The 16819-nt window shown below is 38.0% G+C and overlaps 1 protein-coding gene across 5 annotated transcripts in view; it reads right to left on the reverse strand.

Annotated features, from left to right (window-relative positions):
- DOCK11 (dedicator of cytokinesis 11) overlaps positions 1 to 16819 on the reverse strand; it is a 186620-nt gene that overhangs the window by 11075 nt on the left and 158726 nt on the right. For all 5 annotated transcript variants that reach the window (XM_053917159.1, XM_053917158.1, XM_053917161.2 and 2 more), the window contains 2 exons: positions 3669 to 3791; positions 273 to 386 (listed from right to left, as the gene is read on the reverse strand). In XM_053917159.1, coding sequence (XP_053773134.1) covers positions 273 to 386; positions 3669 to 3791 — 237 coding nt within the window. The remainder of the gene's footprint in view (positions 1 to 272; positions 387 to 3668; positions 3792 to 16819) is intronic.

Consider the following 16819-nt stretch of genomic DNA (forward strand, 5'->3'; position numbering starts at 1 on the left):
TAAATATTAAATATATGCTTTCAAGAGCTTAACAGAAAATGAAAGTGACAGAAAAGTTCAGATGTTATATGGTGTACTCTGACCTAATGAGTTTAGATATGAAAGCCAAAGTGAAGTACATACTTACAGAAGAGGCTTTCCTGCTATTGTGATAGGCGCTCTATCTAGACAGAATTCTAGATCCAGTAACGGCTGCTATAGTTATCTGGTAATTCAAAGGGAAATTTTTTTTTTTTTTTAAATAAGTTGATGAACTAAAAAAGTATACTTACTTGGCCATAAAAAGCAACTCTGAAGAAAGTGCCTAAAAGTCTTTTTTTGGTCTGCATAACCTCCAGAATTTTTGTGTAAGCTCCATGAAGAGTTCTATAAACTTGAGTAAGTTTCTGAAAAATGAGAGAATACAAGTCAGCTTTGCCTATTGGTTAATTACTAACTATGTTTAAGATAAATGCCCAGGAGAAAAAAAGACAACAATATTTCCTTTTCCAAAAGGTTTTGGTAGGGGTCATCTATAATCCCCTCCCATGCTGTCACAATTAAACAAAATTCTTAAACAACTTCAGGTCTAAGGGTAGAACTAAAACCAGTCAAACAACACTGCATTTTTAAGTTTTGGAGAAATATCTATTTAGGTCCTGTGCCCACTTTTTAAAATTGGATTGTTATGTTAGTTTTCCTGGTGTTGAGTTGTATGCATTCTTGCAATTTTGGATATTAACCCCTTATCAGATGTATCTGGATATTTATCTGAAGCATATGAAAAGAAATATGCACCCCTATGTTCACTGCAGCATTATGTATAATAGCCAAGACATGAAAACAATCTAAATGTCAATTGATGGATGAATGGATAAAGAAAATGTGGTATGTGTGTAGGTATCCACAATGGAATATTATTTAGCCATAAAAAAGAATGAAATCTTAGCCCTGGCTGGGTAGCTCAGTTGGTTGGAATGTCATTCCAATATTCCAAGGTTGCAGGTTTGATCCCTGGTCAAGGCTCATACAAGAATCAACCAATGAATGCACAATGTATAATATGTGGAACAACAAATCACTCTGTCTGCTCTCTCTGTCCTTCTATCTCCCTCCCCTCCTCTAAAAATATCAATTAAAAAGAGAACAAAATCTTGCCATATGCAACAATAGGAATGGACCTTAAAGGCATGCTAAGTGAAATAAGTCAGAGAGAGAAAGATGAATACCATGTGACTTCACTTATATGTGAAATCTAAAAACCAAAAAACAGAGTTCATGGATATAGAAAACAGATTGGTGGTTGCCTGAAGCAGTGAGTAGGTGGTGGGTGAAGGGTATCAAAAGATACAGACTTATAGTTACAACATTAGTAAGTCATGGAGACATTATGTACAACACGGTGACAGGGTGACTATAGTGAATAATGTATTGCATTTTTGAAAGTAGCCAGGGGAGTGGATCTTGAAAGTTCACAACACAAGAAAAAAAATGTAACTATACATAGTGATGTTAGTTAACTGGCATTGTGGTGATCATTTTGCACGTGAATATACATTTCTCTAAAGAAGATAAATCAAAAAACAAGTGTTGGTCTGGATGTGGCATATGTACATTGCTGGTGGGAAGTAAAAGGAAAAACAGCTTGGTGATTACTAAAAATGTTAAGGACAGAATTATATGGCCCAGCAATTCCACTCATAGATATATACCCAAAATAAATGAAAAAACATGTCCAGACAGGAACTTACACGTGAATGCTTACAACAAACAGCGCTACTTATAATTGCCAAAAGGTAGAAATGACCTAAATATATCTCAGTGGATAAATGGATAAGCAAACTGGAATATCATTCAGCCACAAAAAGATGGAAGTTCTGATATATGCCACAAACATCATACTAAGTGAAATAAAGCCAGGCACAAAGGGTTACATGTTGTATTAATTCTTTTTTATGGCATATCCGGAATAGGTGAATCCATAGAGACAGAGAGCAGATTAGTGACTAACAGGGGATGGTAGGTAGGGTGGACAGCGGTTATTCAATGAGTGTGGGGTATTTTTCCAGAGTGATGAGAACATTTCAAAACTAGAGCTAGGTTTTTGAGTATACAATATCAAGAATATACAAATGCCACTGAACTGTGCACTCTGAAATGGTTAATTGCATGTTATGTGAATTTCACCTGAAAATAAAGAAGAGGAGAGTACAGAAGCAGTTCTTTCTCTAAAATTCTTTCCATATTGTTTCCTTCAGTTGAGCTCAATTTCTGGCTGCTATCTTTGATACTTTTCAGCCTATCCCATAATGATACACTGAAAAATTATACATCATCATCCTAGAAACAATTACTTCATCACATGCAGAATACTTGGGGATCTCTACAGGCCTTTACATCCCTACAAGGAAACAGGACTAGTTCCCTATTAAAAAAATCTCATTTCCTTCAATGTGTAAGGAAGATACATTTTCCTTTCTTTGCCGATAGTTGATTGAATAGCAATATGCTCCCTGGGTTCGAAGAGCTAGATCTTTAACCCAACAGCAAGAAAGCAGGTATTTTGAAACCTTTAACAAAATGTTCTTAGGATGTAATGTTTTGATAGCAGGGGTAATGCCAATTTTTGTCTCATAGGCTATCTTTGCCATTTATATGACCTGGATTTATTTATTTAACTCTTGCTTATTAACATAATCACTTGAACTCTACTATGATTGTTCAGGCACGCACCATATACACCAAAAGGATGGCAGAGAGAGAAAGACCCAGAAATAGGGAATAAAGTGTGAGTTTGATCCGATCCCGTTTGGAACGGAAATTAGAATACTATGCAGATGATGATATTAAGTATCTGTGTTCTCACTCTTGGAAACTTCTTCAACAGAGAAAGACTACCTTCTATATATAGCTATACAGACACACACACACAGACACACACACACACCCCACCCCCACTAGGTATATTTAAGTACAAACTGCTTTGCTTTTTTAAAAAAGGAAAGGGCTTGAATCCTACATGAACAACCCCTCGTGGCACAGTAGGGGTAGAAATTATGATGTGGACTCAGAGGGTCAAATATTTTTTAAAATCTTGTTTAGTGTTGCTGGCAACAGCTGTTCATTATACTGCTATTCTTCATTAACTACCCTTTATCAGTAACCTTATGTGACAAACCAGACAGGAAAAACTCCTCATAATAGAACTACTACTAGTGCCTTATTACCATTGTCATCTGTGAGCAACTTTAGTCTTCCCCATAAAATTGCAAAAAATAGGATCAAGTCTGTGTCTCTTCTGGAGTAACCTGAAACTTCAATAGCTTTTTTAAGTCAAGGTTTAATGAAGACAACATTGATTTTATGCCCTTAGGGGAAGAAGGGAAATGGCTGGAGAGAACCACTGGTTTGAGAACCACTGGTATAATCTAAATTTCTATTTATATTTTGTATATCTTATCCTTAATTTCAACTGGAGCATTTGTATAAATACAAGGTAGGATTCTAAGGCTTGAACAGCATTTTTAGGAATTGTAATTTCCAACTGTACAAACATGTTAAAGTGATACATTAAGTATTTATATTCCATTATAAACTATAAATGTCATAATAAAATTAACCTTTTATTCTTCAGAGGTCAGTCACATAGTAGAGTGATAGGCAATGATGCAAATGTTTAAATTACCTACCTCAAACTCACGACGTTTCTCATAAATTGGAATGATTAACTTGGAAATCTCAGAAATTACTTCATAACGTTCTGCTTTCCATAAGCCATCCACACACTGTTCTAGTAACTCCAGCAAAACTTCCTGCGTTAAGAGTAAGATGCAATCAGGAATAAAAAAATAGTTTTAGAGTTCAGGGCAAATAAATGCTGAACCATTTCAAGTTAATATACTAATTTAAATGAAATGCACAGGATTATATTTGAAAACTGAAACTGTTCTTAAAAATATGAAATTAATGTTGACAACAGTAAACTACATCCATTTATTTTGCTTATTCATAAAATGATGTTAACTATACAGTACTTACAAATGGTAATACATTGAGAAGGATTACCTTTGAAAGAGAATAAATTGTTCCAAACAGAGGATGTCTTGATGTCTAACAGGGTAAATTTCACTAAGCCTACAAATGTACATTATTTTTCCTTCACATAGAAATTATATACAAAATATAATAGAGTTGAGAGTATTTGACAACTCTTAAAAGCTGTTGCATGAGTGATTGTTTATTAAAATGATGTGATTTTGGTAAAGACTGCTTCCTTCCTGACTGTAGGTTCTAAAATTAGTGAGAATGAAGGGATAATGGCTCAAGACAGAGATCTCCCACCTTGCCAGAACCGTAACAGCTGCTATAAAACAACCTTTTGTGAACCATCATTTCATGTTCTCACCAATAATTGATGCCAATCACTGATGCTGTCCATACGTCTTCACAGTTTATTTCTGTCATAAAGAGATGTACTTCAAACCTATACAGCTGATTACTAAAGTGGCTTTTCCTGTATGTCCTTTAAATAATTTTGAACTCATTTTCTTTCTAAACTAGCTCTTTCACTTGTGTTTCTTATCTATACAGTGGTAACACCCTAAAAACTCTTAGCTACAAAACTAAAAGCAGTTTTGACTTTACCCTCTTTTATGGTTGAGCAGTCCTTCAAAAAGTTGAAGTGCTAACCCCCAGTACCTCAGAATGTGACATCATTTGGAAATAGGGTCATTGCAGATGTAATTAGTTAAGGTGAAGTCATACTGGAGTAGGGTGGGTTCTTAATGCAATATGACTGGTATCCTTAGAATAGTCATATATGGAGAAGACCATGTGACTAGAGGCAGAGATCGGAGCAATGCAGATACAAGGCAAGGAACACAAAAAAATCAACAGCCACTATCAGAAGCTGGGAAGAGTCAAGAAAGGATTCTACTCAGAGTCTCAGAGGGACATGGTCCTGATGACTTGATTTTGGGCTTCTAGACTCTACAACTATGAGACAACATGTTTCTGTTGTTTGAAGCCACTGAGTCTGTGTAATTTGATATGGCAGACCTAGAAAACTAATACACTCTCTTTTTTTAATTCATCCTCTAATCAGTTCATCACCAAATGATTTACCAGTTTTTCTAAAATTTTTCAAACTGGCCCATCCTCTCCATCTCTACTCTGATTGCTAAGGTTCAAGACCTCATTTTTTTTTTCTAATTGGTCTTCCTGCTTCCATCCTTGGTGCTTTCCAATCTATCCACAAATCTGCCACAGGGTTCTGATTACAATGCAAACCAAACCATGTCCCTCCCCACTCCTTAAAATTTCATGATGGCTGCCCCTCATTCACAGAATAAAGGACAAGCTCTTTCAATTGGCATGGAAGGCATGCAGTGATCTGGCTAGTATTTCTATAATCTCATCACACCCAGACTTGCACATTATACTCCAACAACAGCAAAACTACTAATAGTTCCCTTGAATCACCACAGTGCTGTCCTAACTTTGTGCCTTTTTTCATGCTGTACCCTCTTGTCCTTTACTCCCTTTCACTTGGTTAATCCCTTTGAAGCTTAAGTTCAACTCTTCCAGAACCCTTCTCCTGATCAACACAGGGCAGCAAGACACTAGACACCTTTTTTTCCTACTCTGATAATTCACTGAATATTTCTCAACATTCCAAATAGTCTGTGAGCCTTCAAAAGTAGGGACATCTTATTTATATTGGTTTCCTAAATTACCCAGACAGTGGCTGTGCATAGATATTTGTTCAATGTTGCTACTTGAACAAATGATCTTATAGTAACATTTAATAGGTAAATTAAAATTTCCAGCCACAGTGACAAGGAAGAACTTTTAAGGAATTAAAAATCTGTTACAAACTAGTGATGTTTGTATAAGGAATGTAAAGTTGGTTTACAGTTAGTAAAAAATTCAATGCAATATACTACGTAAACAGAATAAATAAGAAAAATGGTTTCTCCAGCTACAGATGCAGAAAGAACATTTGAAAAAACTCAACAGTCCTTCAGGATATTCAAAAAGGATTCTCAGGAAACTAGGAATAGAAGAAACCTTCCTCAATCTGATACAGAGAATCTACTAAAAACGTACAGGCTGAACACACTTCCAAATTTGGGAAAAGGTCAAGAATGTCTGCCCTTACCAGTTCTGTGCAACATTAGGCTGAAGGTCCTAGAAAGCGCAATAACTGGGCAAGTAAGGCAGAAAAGGCGTACAAACTGGCAAATGTACAACTGTCCTTTTGTGCAGATGATGTGACTGTATACTAAACTAAGTGGATTTAGCCAAATTGTACATTATAAGATCAACAGCCAAAATTAATATATTTTTATATACTAGATTTGAATATACTACCAACAACAAAAGTATCAAGCAGCCCTGGCTGGTGTGGCTCCATGGATTGACCACCCGCCTGTGAATCAAGGGTCGCTAGTTCAATTCCCGGTCAGGGCACATGCCTGGGTTGCAGGCCAGGTCCCCAGTTGGGGGTGTGTGAGAGGTAGCTGATCAAAGCTTCTTTCCCTTTTCTTCTCCCTTCCTTCCTCCCTCTCTAAAAATAAATAAATAAAATATCTGTTTTTAAAATCAAGCAATACTATTTATAATGGAACCAAGACATCAGTTATGTAAGAATACATCCAACAAAAGTCATCTATCCTGAAAATCAAAAAATATTGTTGGAAGAAATTAAAGGCTACCTAAATAAATGTTCATTGACTGAAAGACTCAACATTGTTAAGCTCATCCTTTCCATGAAGTGGTATATAAATTGAACAAAATCCCTAAAAAACTTCCAGCAGGCTATTTTGAGGAATAGAAAAGATGAATATAAATTTTATATGGAAATCCAAAGGATGTACAATAGCCAAAATGACTTTGAAAAAATTAAGTTGGAGGGCTAACACTACCTGATTTTATGACTGAAAAATAAACTTGGGTTCTATCTCATTCCATGCTCATAAATTAACATTGGATTGATTATAGACATAAAACTCAGAAACAGTTTATAACTGAATAAAAACTAAAAAAAAATTAAAAAAAAGAATTATATCAGTTTCTGTATACTATTAAAATTGATCTGTGCACTTTGTGTAAAAAAAAAAAAGAAAATACAAGACATCCTCACAATCTTTTAAAAAAAGATTTTATTTATGTTTAAAGAGAGGGGAGGGGAGGAAGAAAGAGAGGGAGAGAAACACTGAGGTGTGAGAGAGAGACACATCACACACACCTGACCGGGGATGGAACCCTCAACCCAGGCATGTGCCCTGACCAGGAATTGAACCAGAGAACTTTTCTGCTTTGCAGAAGGATGTCCAACTGAGCCACGCCTATCAGGGCAACATCTTCATAATTTTGAGGAAAGCAAAAAAAATTTCCAGACACAAAAAGAACAAACCATTAAAGGGTAAATTGGGCTTTATCAAAACCAAATCTTTCTAATAAAAAAAAAAAACCCAATTAAGAAAGTGAGTAAACAAGTCAAAGACTGGTAAATAAATTTGCAGCACATGTATCTGACCAAGGACTTACGTCCATAAAACAGAAACAACTTTCACAAACTAACAAAAAAAAATGAACAATGTTATTTTTTAAAATGGGCAAAAGACTTGAAAAAACATTTCACATATGATATATGATTAGCCTTGGCCAGGTAGCTCAGTTGGTTAGAGCATCATCCCAATATGCCAAGGTTGCAAGTTTGATCCCCGGTCAGAGCACATACAAGAATCAACCAATAAATGCGTAACATAAATAAGTGGAAAAACAAACCAATGTTTCTCTTTCTCTTTCCTTTCCCCTCTCTCTCTAAAATCACAAAATTGCCCTGGCTGGTGTGGCTCAGTGGACTGAGCACCAGCCTGTGAACTGAAAGGTCATGTGGTTCAATTCCCAGTCAGGGCACATGGCTGGGTTGCGGCCCAGGTCTCCAGACAGGGGTATGTGAGAGGCAACCAATTGATGTATCTTTTGCACATCAATTGATGTTTTTCTCTCTCTCTCTCTCTCTCTCTCTCTCCCTCTCTTCCCCTCACTCTAAGAATAATTTTTTTTAAGTAGTCAATATTATTAGTGAAGTAAATACAAATAAAAAATCTGAGGTACCAACTCATGCCTAATATTATAGGATGGTAAAACTTTTAAAAGACTAGCAACATCAGATGTTTGTGAGGATGTGCAGCAACGGAAACTCTCATTCGTTGCTGGTAGGAGCATAAAATGATCCAAACACTTTCAAAAACTCTTTGATAATTTCTTATAAAGTTAAATATATAACTTCTCCAGGATCTAGTAATTTTATTCCAAGAAAAAGTATTTACCCAAGAAAAATAAAAGCATATGTCCAAAAGAGGTAATAGATAAGAATGTTTATCTATTGTTAAACAATCCAAAATCTGTTAACAGGAATATGGATTTTAAAAATGATGTATCGATACAATAGAATATTATTTAGCAATGAAAAAAAACTTTAGATATACTCAACAACATCAATTGATCTAAAAAATGTTAGGTTAAGCAAAAGAAGCCAGGTGCAAAAGGGTATGTACTGAACAATTTCACTTTTATGATACCAAAACACAGGCAAAACTCACCTATGGTGATAGATATCACATGATGGGGACGGGGAGACTGACTGGAAATGAGCACAAAGCTACTTTCTAGGGAAATGGTCATGTTCTATTTCTTGTTTCTGGTAGTAAGCTACATGGGTGTATATAATTGTCAAAGTTCATTAAACTCTTTACTTCAGATGTGTGCATTTCAAAGGGGATCCAAGATGGTAGAGGAGGTAAAAGTTACACTCCCCTCCTCCTGATTATAAGGTAATGGGTTACCACATCAATTAACCTGGATAACCATCTGAAGACTAGCTGAACAGTTCTTAAAAGTAAGGATACACAGAAGAAACCGCACTGAGATTTGTAGGAAGGGAGGAAAAACAAAAAAGGCTGACCCTGCTCCCACATGCCACAGTTGAGAATCTGAAGGGGTATCTCAGCTACAGAGGTACCCCTTGAGGAGCAAGGGGTCTCAACCCCACGCTGGGCTCCCCATCCTAGAACACCAGTGCAGGGAAGAGGAGTCCACATAACATCTGGCTGTAAAAATCAGCACCAATTCTGTCCACCTGGATGAGACAGGAGTCTGCTAGAAACCCAGGTGCTCTCTTAAAGGGACACCGCACAAAATTTCACATGCAAACTCTCAACCTGGGCTCTGGTAGAGTGACAGTGACTTGGAGAAGATTAGAGTCACACATGGAGAAACTGAGTTGTGTGGCTTCAGGAAGAGGGCTGAAGGGACAGTGTCAATGTCCCTGTGTTGTGTCCCTTATCCCACACCACCCATGGAGGCCATCTTTCCTGGGTTAAGCACTCCCCCCACACAGCATTAGCTTAGGGAGCTGTACTAGCCCCACCCTGATGACTCCCTGAGGCCTTGCCCTGCCAATGGCACACACAGCTGTGGGCTCTGTGGGCAGCAGCCAGCAGTCTTTCTTGAAAAACTCTCAAGGGATTCTGGGCAAGCTGGGGGGAGGGGTGGTTGCTGGGAACACACACAGAAAGACTGAGTTGTGTGGCTGTAGAGCAAGGACTGTCTTCCCAAGTAGCGGACAGGCACCACTGTTCACACATGCTGACCCCTCCATTCACATGGACAAATTTTGATCTGCTTTAGCCTGATGAACTCTATTGGCTACACCCTGAGGACTCCGGAGACCCTGCCCAACTGCAAAGGTCTGCAGGCCTCAGGTGAGTGGCAGCTGGCCTTGAGGTATCTTGAGAATTTGAATCTCCAGAGTGAGGCAAAAGTAGGTTTACTGTTGTAAGTATGTGAAACACACACTTTATGCTGGCATTATTATTTATTGCATTATTTTCCATACAAACAACTGCAAACCTACTTTTGTCCCACCCAGGATATTAACCTGGTGAACATCATTCATTCACCTGGTGACTCCCTGAGAAATTGCTTCACCTACCTTGCGTACTACCCCTCCCCCCACTGAAGCTCCTTCAAGAGGCTAACCTAACTGGCAGCTAGCAGTTGATCTCAGGGTGCCTTAACAGTTTTGCTGACCTGCTCCAGGCCTGGAACTGGGGACAGCCAGCCCTGGTGTGTAGTTTGGCCCCTCCCACACAACCAAGCCCCAGCACAGGTATCCATCAACCATGGATCACTCTGTAGCACACAACAGGTAGTCCATGGCTGGTCACAGGCAGCATCTGACATTGACCTGCATCACAATACCTCCCAAGAGACCCAAGAACCAACACACCTGGTGGTTGGCTTCAGACCACAGCAGAGCACGACCTAATTAGTTCCACAAGCAGCACAGCCAAAGGGAGGTCTTGGCAAGAATCCAAACCCTGCTTGGGCAAATTCCAACTTGTGGGGACAGCCCCCCACAGCATCTCATACATAGCAGTTGGGGTCAGTTCTTACAGCCAACCAGCCTGAGGGTCAACCCAACCCATAGGTATGCCAACAGCGATCCTGACTCAACTACAACATGAGGGCTAACATAACCCATACAAGGGACATTCCTGGAGCACCCAGTTCAGGTGATCAGGGAGACTGCACCACTGAGACCCACAGGACACCTACTATATAAGGCCACCCTACCCAGGCTGGGAGACAGAGCAGATCTACCAAACATAAAGAAACAAACACAGAGAGGCAACCAAAATGAGTAGACAAAGAAACAGCTCCCAAAAGAAAGAACAGAAAGAATTCTCCCACAGAAAATGAACTAAGTGAAATGGAGGCATGCAATCTACCAGACACAGAGTTCAAAACAATGATTATAAGGATGCTCAAGGAACTTAAAAGAAGAATAGATGAAATCAGTGAGAACTTCAACAAAGAGGCATCCAAATTGGAAAGCAAGAAGTAAAACTGTCATGTCAGATGATACTATAGAGAGAACTCTAAAGATTCCACCAAAAAACTATTAGAACTGATAAATGAACTCAGTAAAGTAGCAGGATACAAAATAAATATTCAGAAACCAGTTGCATTTTCATAGTCCAATAATGAACTATCAGAAAGGAAAACTAAAAAAAAAAAAAAAAATCCCATTTACAATTGCATCCAAAAAATACACTGGAATACATTTAACTAAGGATGTAAAAGACCTGTACTTGGAAAATTACAAGACACTAAAGAAAGAATGAAGAAGAAAAAAAAATAAGTGGGAGCATATACTGTGTTCATGGATAGGAAGAATTAACATTAAAATGTCCACACTATCCAAAGCAATCTATAGTTCAATGCCATTCCTATCAAAATACCAGTAGCATATTTCACAGAACTAGAACAAAAAATTCAAAAATTTACATGCAACTACTGAATAGCCACAGCAATCTTGAGAAAGAACAACAAAGTTGGAGGTATCATGCCACCTGATATCAAACTATACTGTGAGACTATAGTAATCAAATCAGCCTAGTACTGGCATAAAAACAGACATATAGAGCAATGGAACAGAATAGAGAACCCAGAAATAAACCCATGCCTTTATAGTCAATTAGTATTTGACAAAGGAGGAAAAAAATATACAATGGGCTAAAGATAGATTATTCAATAAAGGGTGTTGTGAAAATTGGGCAAATACATGGAAAAAAAATGAAACTAGACAACATATACCACACAGAAGAATAAAATCAAAATGGATTAAAAATTTAAATGTAAGACTCAAAAAAGTAAAATTCCTGAAAATAGGCAAGTAAAATATCAGGTGCTTCTGTTAGTAATGTTTTTTTCTGATATATCTCCTTGGGCAAGGGAAAAAAAGAAAAAAAAGAAACACATGAGACTACATGAAACTAAAAACTTTTGCACAGCAAAGGAAACTATCACCAAAATGAAAAGACAAGCTACTAAATGGGAGAAAATATTTGCCAAAGATATACCTGATAAGGCGTTAGTATCAAAAATTTTAAGAACTCATACAACTCAACACCAGAAAGACAATCCAATTAAAAAATGGACAAAGGACCTAAATAGACATTTCTCCAAAAAAGCCATAGAGATGGCCAATAGATATGAAAAGATGCTCAACATCATTAATCATCAGAGGATGCAAATTAAAACCACAATGAGATATCACCTCACAAGTGTCAGAATGGCCATCATCAATAAATCCACAATCAACAAGTGGTGGTAAGGATGTGGAGAAAGGGGATCCCTCCCTTGTGCACTGTTGGTGGGAATGCAGACTGGTGCAGCCACTGTGGAAAGCAGTATGGAGGGTCCTCGAAGAATTAAAAATGGAACTGGTTTATGACCCAGCAATTCTGGGTATACATCTCAAGAAACCCAAACACTAATTCTAAAAGATATATGCACCTCTATACTCACTGTAGCATTATTTACAATACCCAAACTATGGAAGCAGCAAGTGCCCATCAACACACAAGTGGATCAAAATGTTATGTTACATATATACAATGGAATATTGTAGTCACTAAACAGTCATGGGGATGTAATGTACAGCATAGGGAATATAGTCAGTAACAGTGTAATAACTATGTATGGTGCCAGATGGGTGCCGGAAATATTTCTGTGTGTGTGTGTGTGGGGGGGGGATACTTTGTAAAGTATATGATTGTGTAAAAACTCTGGCAAGTAGAAGTCAAAAATGCAGTTTTAAATACAAATTAAATTTCATTATTATTGGTTTAACTCATTTATTTAAATACAGACACTAATTTCAATTGTCTCTGGTTATATTTTGTTTGCTTTCAAGAGGGATGGGGAGAAAATGCAGACAATTGTAACTGAATAAAAATAAATAAATAAATAAATAAATAAATAAATAAAAATAAAACAAAAAATAAAAAATAAATAAATACAGACACTAAATGGACAACCATTTGTATTTTTCATTTCAATAAAAGAAAACTTGGAAATCAATGTCAGTTCTTTTGCCATTGGCTAGGGCATAAGGAAGAAGACTTATGTAAACTAAAACATAAAATGGCACTTCATAGAACATGATTCTGTCTGTATACATCAAATAAAAAGTATGTAGAAATCATTACCGTAGAATACAAAACAGTTGTAACAAATGTGTTTACACAGAACACTGATTATAGTTCTTGGATAGTAAGAAACATCACTGCTTTCCTTGACAGTATAAAAAAACAGAGTGAGGCTCTAGTAGTTGAAGCTGCGTTACGGACGGCAAGGATAACACTTCAGTTGTGCTGACCCATTTATCTCCCACAATCTCCCCAGACTCTTTCCACTGCCAGCCATAAAAAATGGACTTCAATGGAAAATCATCTAAGACTCGAAAAGTGAATTAATTTACCCAAGGCTTCACAACTAAATAGTGAACTGGAATTAAAATTCAAGTATCTTGATTCTCTGTTATGATTAATTCAGCAAACATATTTTAAATATCTGTTCTTCTAGGTTCTGGGGGTAAATGGAACCCTAAATGTCAAGTAAGTCAGTGATAAAACCTGACATTTACGTACCACTTAATGACTTAAAAAGAGCCCTTACATTTACTGTGAAGTGACCAGGATAGTATTACTGTCTTTTATTTTACTGATGAGGAGAGAGATCCATACAGAAATAGTAGGTAAAGCTTCAGGGTCTGTGATTTTTAGCTAAATAAACCAGAGCTAACTTGAGATTAGCCTGTATTCTTTGTTTTAATTTCTACATTTTATCTGATTTTAATTAAAATTTTATATTTATATTATTGTTCAATTACAGTTGTACTGATTTGTTTCTAAAAAAAAAATTCATGAAGTATTTGTAAAGTGTGTCTTTATCACTTTAAACTAACTGCTTCTTGTTTTTTTTTTATCTATCTATCTATCTACTTATTTTTCAAGTACAATTGTCTAATTTTCACCCCACCAATCCCCCCTGCCCCATCCATGCCCTGCTTCTTGTGTTTCTTATTACAACTTTTCAAAAAATTTATTTCTGCCCTGGCTGGTGTGGCTCAGTGGATTGAGCGTTGGCCTGAAAACCCAAAGGTCGCCATTTGATTCCCAGTCAGGGCACAGGCCTGGGTTATGGGCCAGGTCCCCAGTTGGGGGGGACATGACAGGCAACTACACATTGGTGTTTCCCTATCTTTCTCCCTCCCTCCCCCTCTGTCTATAAATAAATAAATAAATAAATCTTTAAAAAATGTATTTCTATGGGACTACGATCCCTTAAATCTCTCTTCTTTTGATATATTTCTCTTTTTTTCGTGTTCCCATTCTTCAACTGTGAACTTCTCTATGGTTCAGCCCTTGGTCCTCTGGTCTTTATTTGCTATACTATCTCCTATCTTCACTTTGCTTTGGTGCTCACACAGATATGACTCCCAGATGTGAATCTCCAATCCTGATCTCTCTGCTTAGGTCCAGTTCTGAATTTCTCATAGCCTGATGTTTATTTCCATTTCAGTAACCTTTTATTTCAAATTCAACACACATCAAAAACTGAATTCATCATCGTCCCTATAAAATCATCTATCTGTCATTTTTCTCTAATATCCAAACCTGAAATCTCAGAGTTACTTTTGACTCTCCCTCTCCCACAGGCAGGTTTTCTTCATTTCTTCACAGCACTGCCTAAATCTGTCACTATGTGGGTTTGGGCCCCAACTGCGTCACATCTGGACCCTTAGGGTGGCCCCCTCACTAGCCTCTTCCTCCAACCCCTATCCATCTACTACCTCCACTACATTTCCCACATTATTAGCAAATGAACCTTTTCTCTTCCTTGCTTTCACCTCATCATTATTCAGCTCAAACACCTTTGACAGTAATTCAACATTCTAATGGATAAAGTCCAAACTTCCGGACAAGATGGAGGCATAGGTAGATACCCTTTTGCTTCCTTGCACAACCAAAAGGAGGACAGCAACAAATTTAAAAACAAAAAAACAACCAGAACTGCCAGAAAATCAAACTGCATGGAAGTCCAACAACCAAGGAGTTGAAGAAGAAACATTCATCCAGACTGGTAGGAGGGGCAGAGATGGACAGTCAGGGCAGAGAGGACTCATGGCAAGGCGGTGGCTGGCAGACCAGGCAGTCCCACATTTGCATGTGGGTAACCAGGGAAGAATAACTGGGGAGCAGACAGACCATGCAACCCAGGGTTCCACTGTTGGGAAATAAAGCCTCAAAATCTCTGACTAGAAAAACGTGTGCGGGTTGAGGCAGCAGGAGAAACTCTCAGCCTCACAGGAGAGTTCACTGAAGGGACCCACGGGGTTCTAGAATGTACACAAACCCACCCACCCGGGGAATCAGCACCAGAAGGGCCTAATTTGCTTGTGGGTAGTGGGGGAAGTGACTGAAAGCCAGTATAGAGTGCAGCAAGTGGCCTTGTTCCCTCTCAGATCCCTTCCCCACAGAGAGTGCCACAACGCAGCCAAGTGGGTTGCCCCGCCCTGGTGAATACCTAAGACTCCGACCCTTATAACATAACAGGAGTTCCAAGACAAAAAAATATAGCCCAAATGAAAGAACAGATCAAAGGTCCAGAAAAAATACAACTAAGCGATGAAGAGATAGCCAACCTATCAGATGCACAGTTCAAAACACTGGTAATCAGGATGCTCACAGACTTGGTTGAATATGGTCACAAAATAGAGGGAAAAGTGAAAGCTATAAAAATTGAAATAAAGGGAACCGACAGTGAAGGGAAGGAAACCATGTCTCAAATCAACAGTGTGGAGCAGAAGGAAAAAATAAACATTTAACCAGAACAGAATGAAGAAACAAAAATTCAAAAAAATGAGGAGAGACTTAGGAACCTCGGGGACAACTTTAAATATTCCAACATCTGAATCACAGGAGTTGCCAGAAGGAAAAGAGGAAGAAATGGAAAACTTATTTGAAGAAATAATGAAGGAGAACTTCCCTAATCTGGCAAAGGAAACAGACTTCCAGGGAGTCCAGGAAGCTCAGAGAGTCCCAAAGAAGTTGGACCCAAGGAAGCACACACCAAGGCAAACATAATTAAGTTACCCCAGATCAAAGATAAGAAGAGTATCTTAAAAGCAGCAAGAGAAAAGGAGACAGTTACCTACAAAGGAGTGCCCATAAGACCATTAGCTGATTTCTCAAAAGAAATCTTGCAGCCAAGAAAGGGCTGGAAAGAAGTATTCCAAGTCATGAAAGGCAAGGACCTACATCCAAGATTACTGGCTCAGTGGATTGATTGCTGGGCTGCAAAGCAAAGGGTTGCTGGTTTAATTCCCACTCAGGGCACGAGCCTAGGTTTCGGGCCAGGTCCCTAGTAGGGGACGCATGAGAGGCAACCACACATTGATGTTTCTCTCCCTATCTTTCTCCTTCCCTTCCTCTCTATCTAAAAATAAAATCTTTAAAAAATTAAAAAAAAATACGAACAGTAAAATGACAACAAACTCAGAACTATCAAGAACTGAACCTAATAAAACAAAAATAAAAATGAACTAAGCAAACAACTAGACCAGGAACAGATTCACAGAAATGAGATCACATGGAGGGTTATCAGTGGGGAGAGGGGGAGAATGGGGGAAAAGGTACACGGAATAAGAACCATAATTGGCAGGTACAAAATAGACAGGGGGAGATTAACAATAGTATAGGAAATGGAGAAGCCAAGGAACTTTTATGTGCAACGTACTGACATAAACTCATGTGGGAAGGGGGGTGCAGGGCAGAGGGGAATAAAGGGGGGAAATAGGACAACTGTTAAGAGCAAACACTTATAGTTTCTCAAAATCAGACCCCAGCTACTACCCTTCTCTGGTTTAATAAAAAAGAATCCACTTACTTATACTCCAAATATGCCTTATATTTTCCTA

This window comes from Desmodus rotundus, chromosome X (genome assembly GCF_022682495.2).
Source record: "Desmodus rotundus isolate HL8 chromosome X, HLdesRot8A.1, whole genome shotgun sequence".
Classification (NCBI taxonomy): domain Eukaryota; kingdom Metazoa; phylum Chordata; class Mammalia; order Chiroptera; family Phyllostomidae; genus Desmodus; species Desmodus rotundus.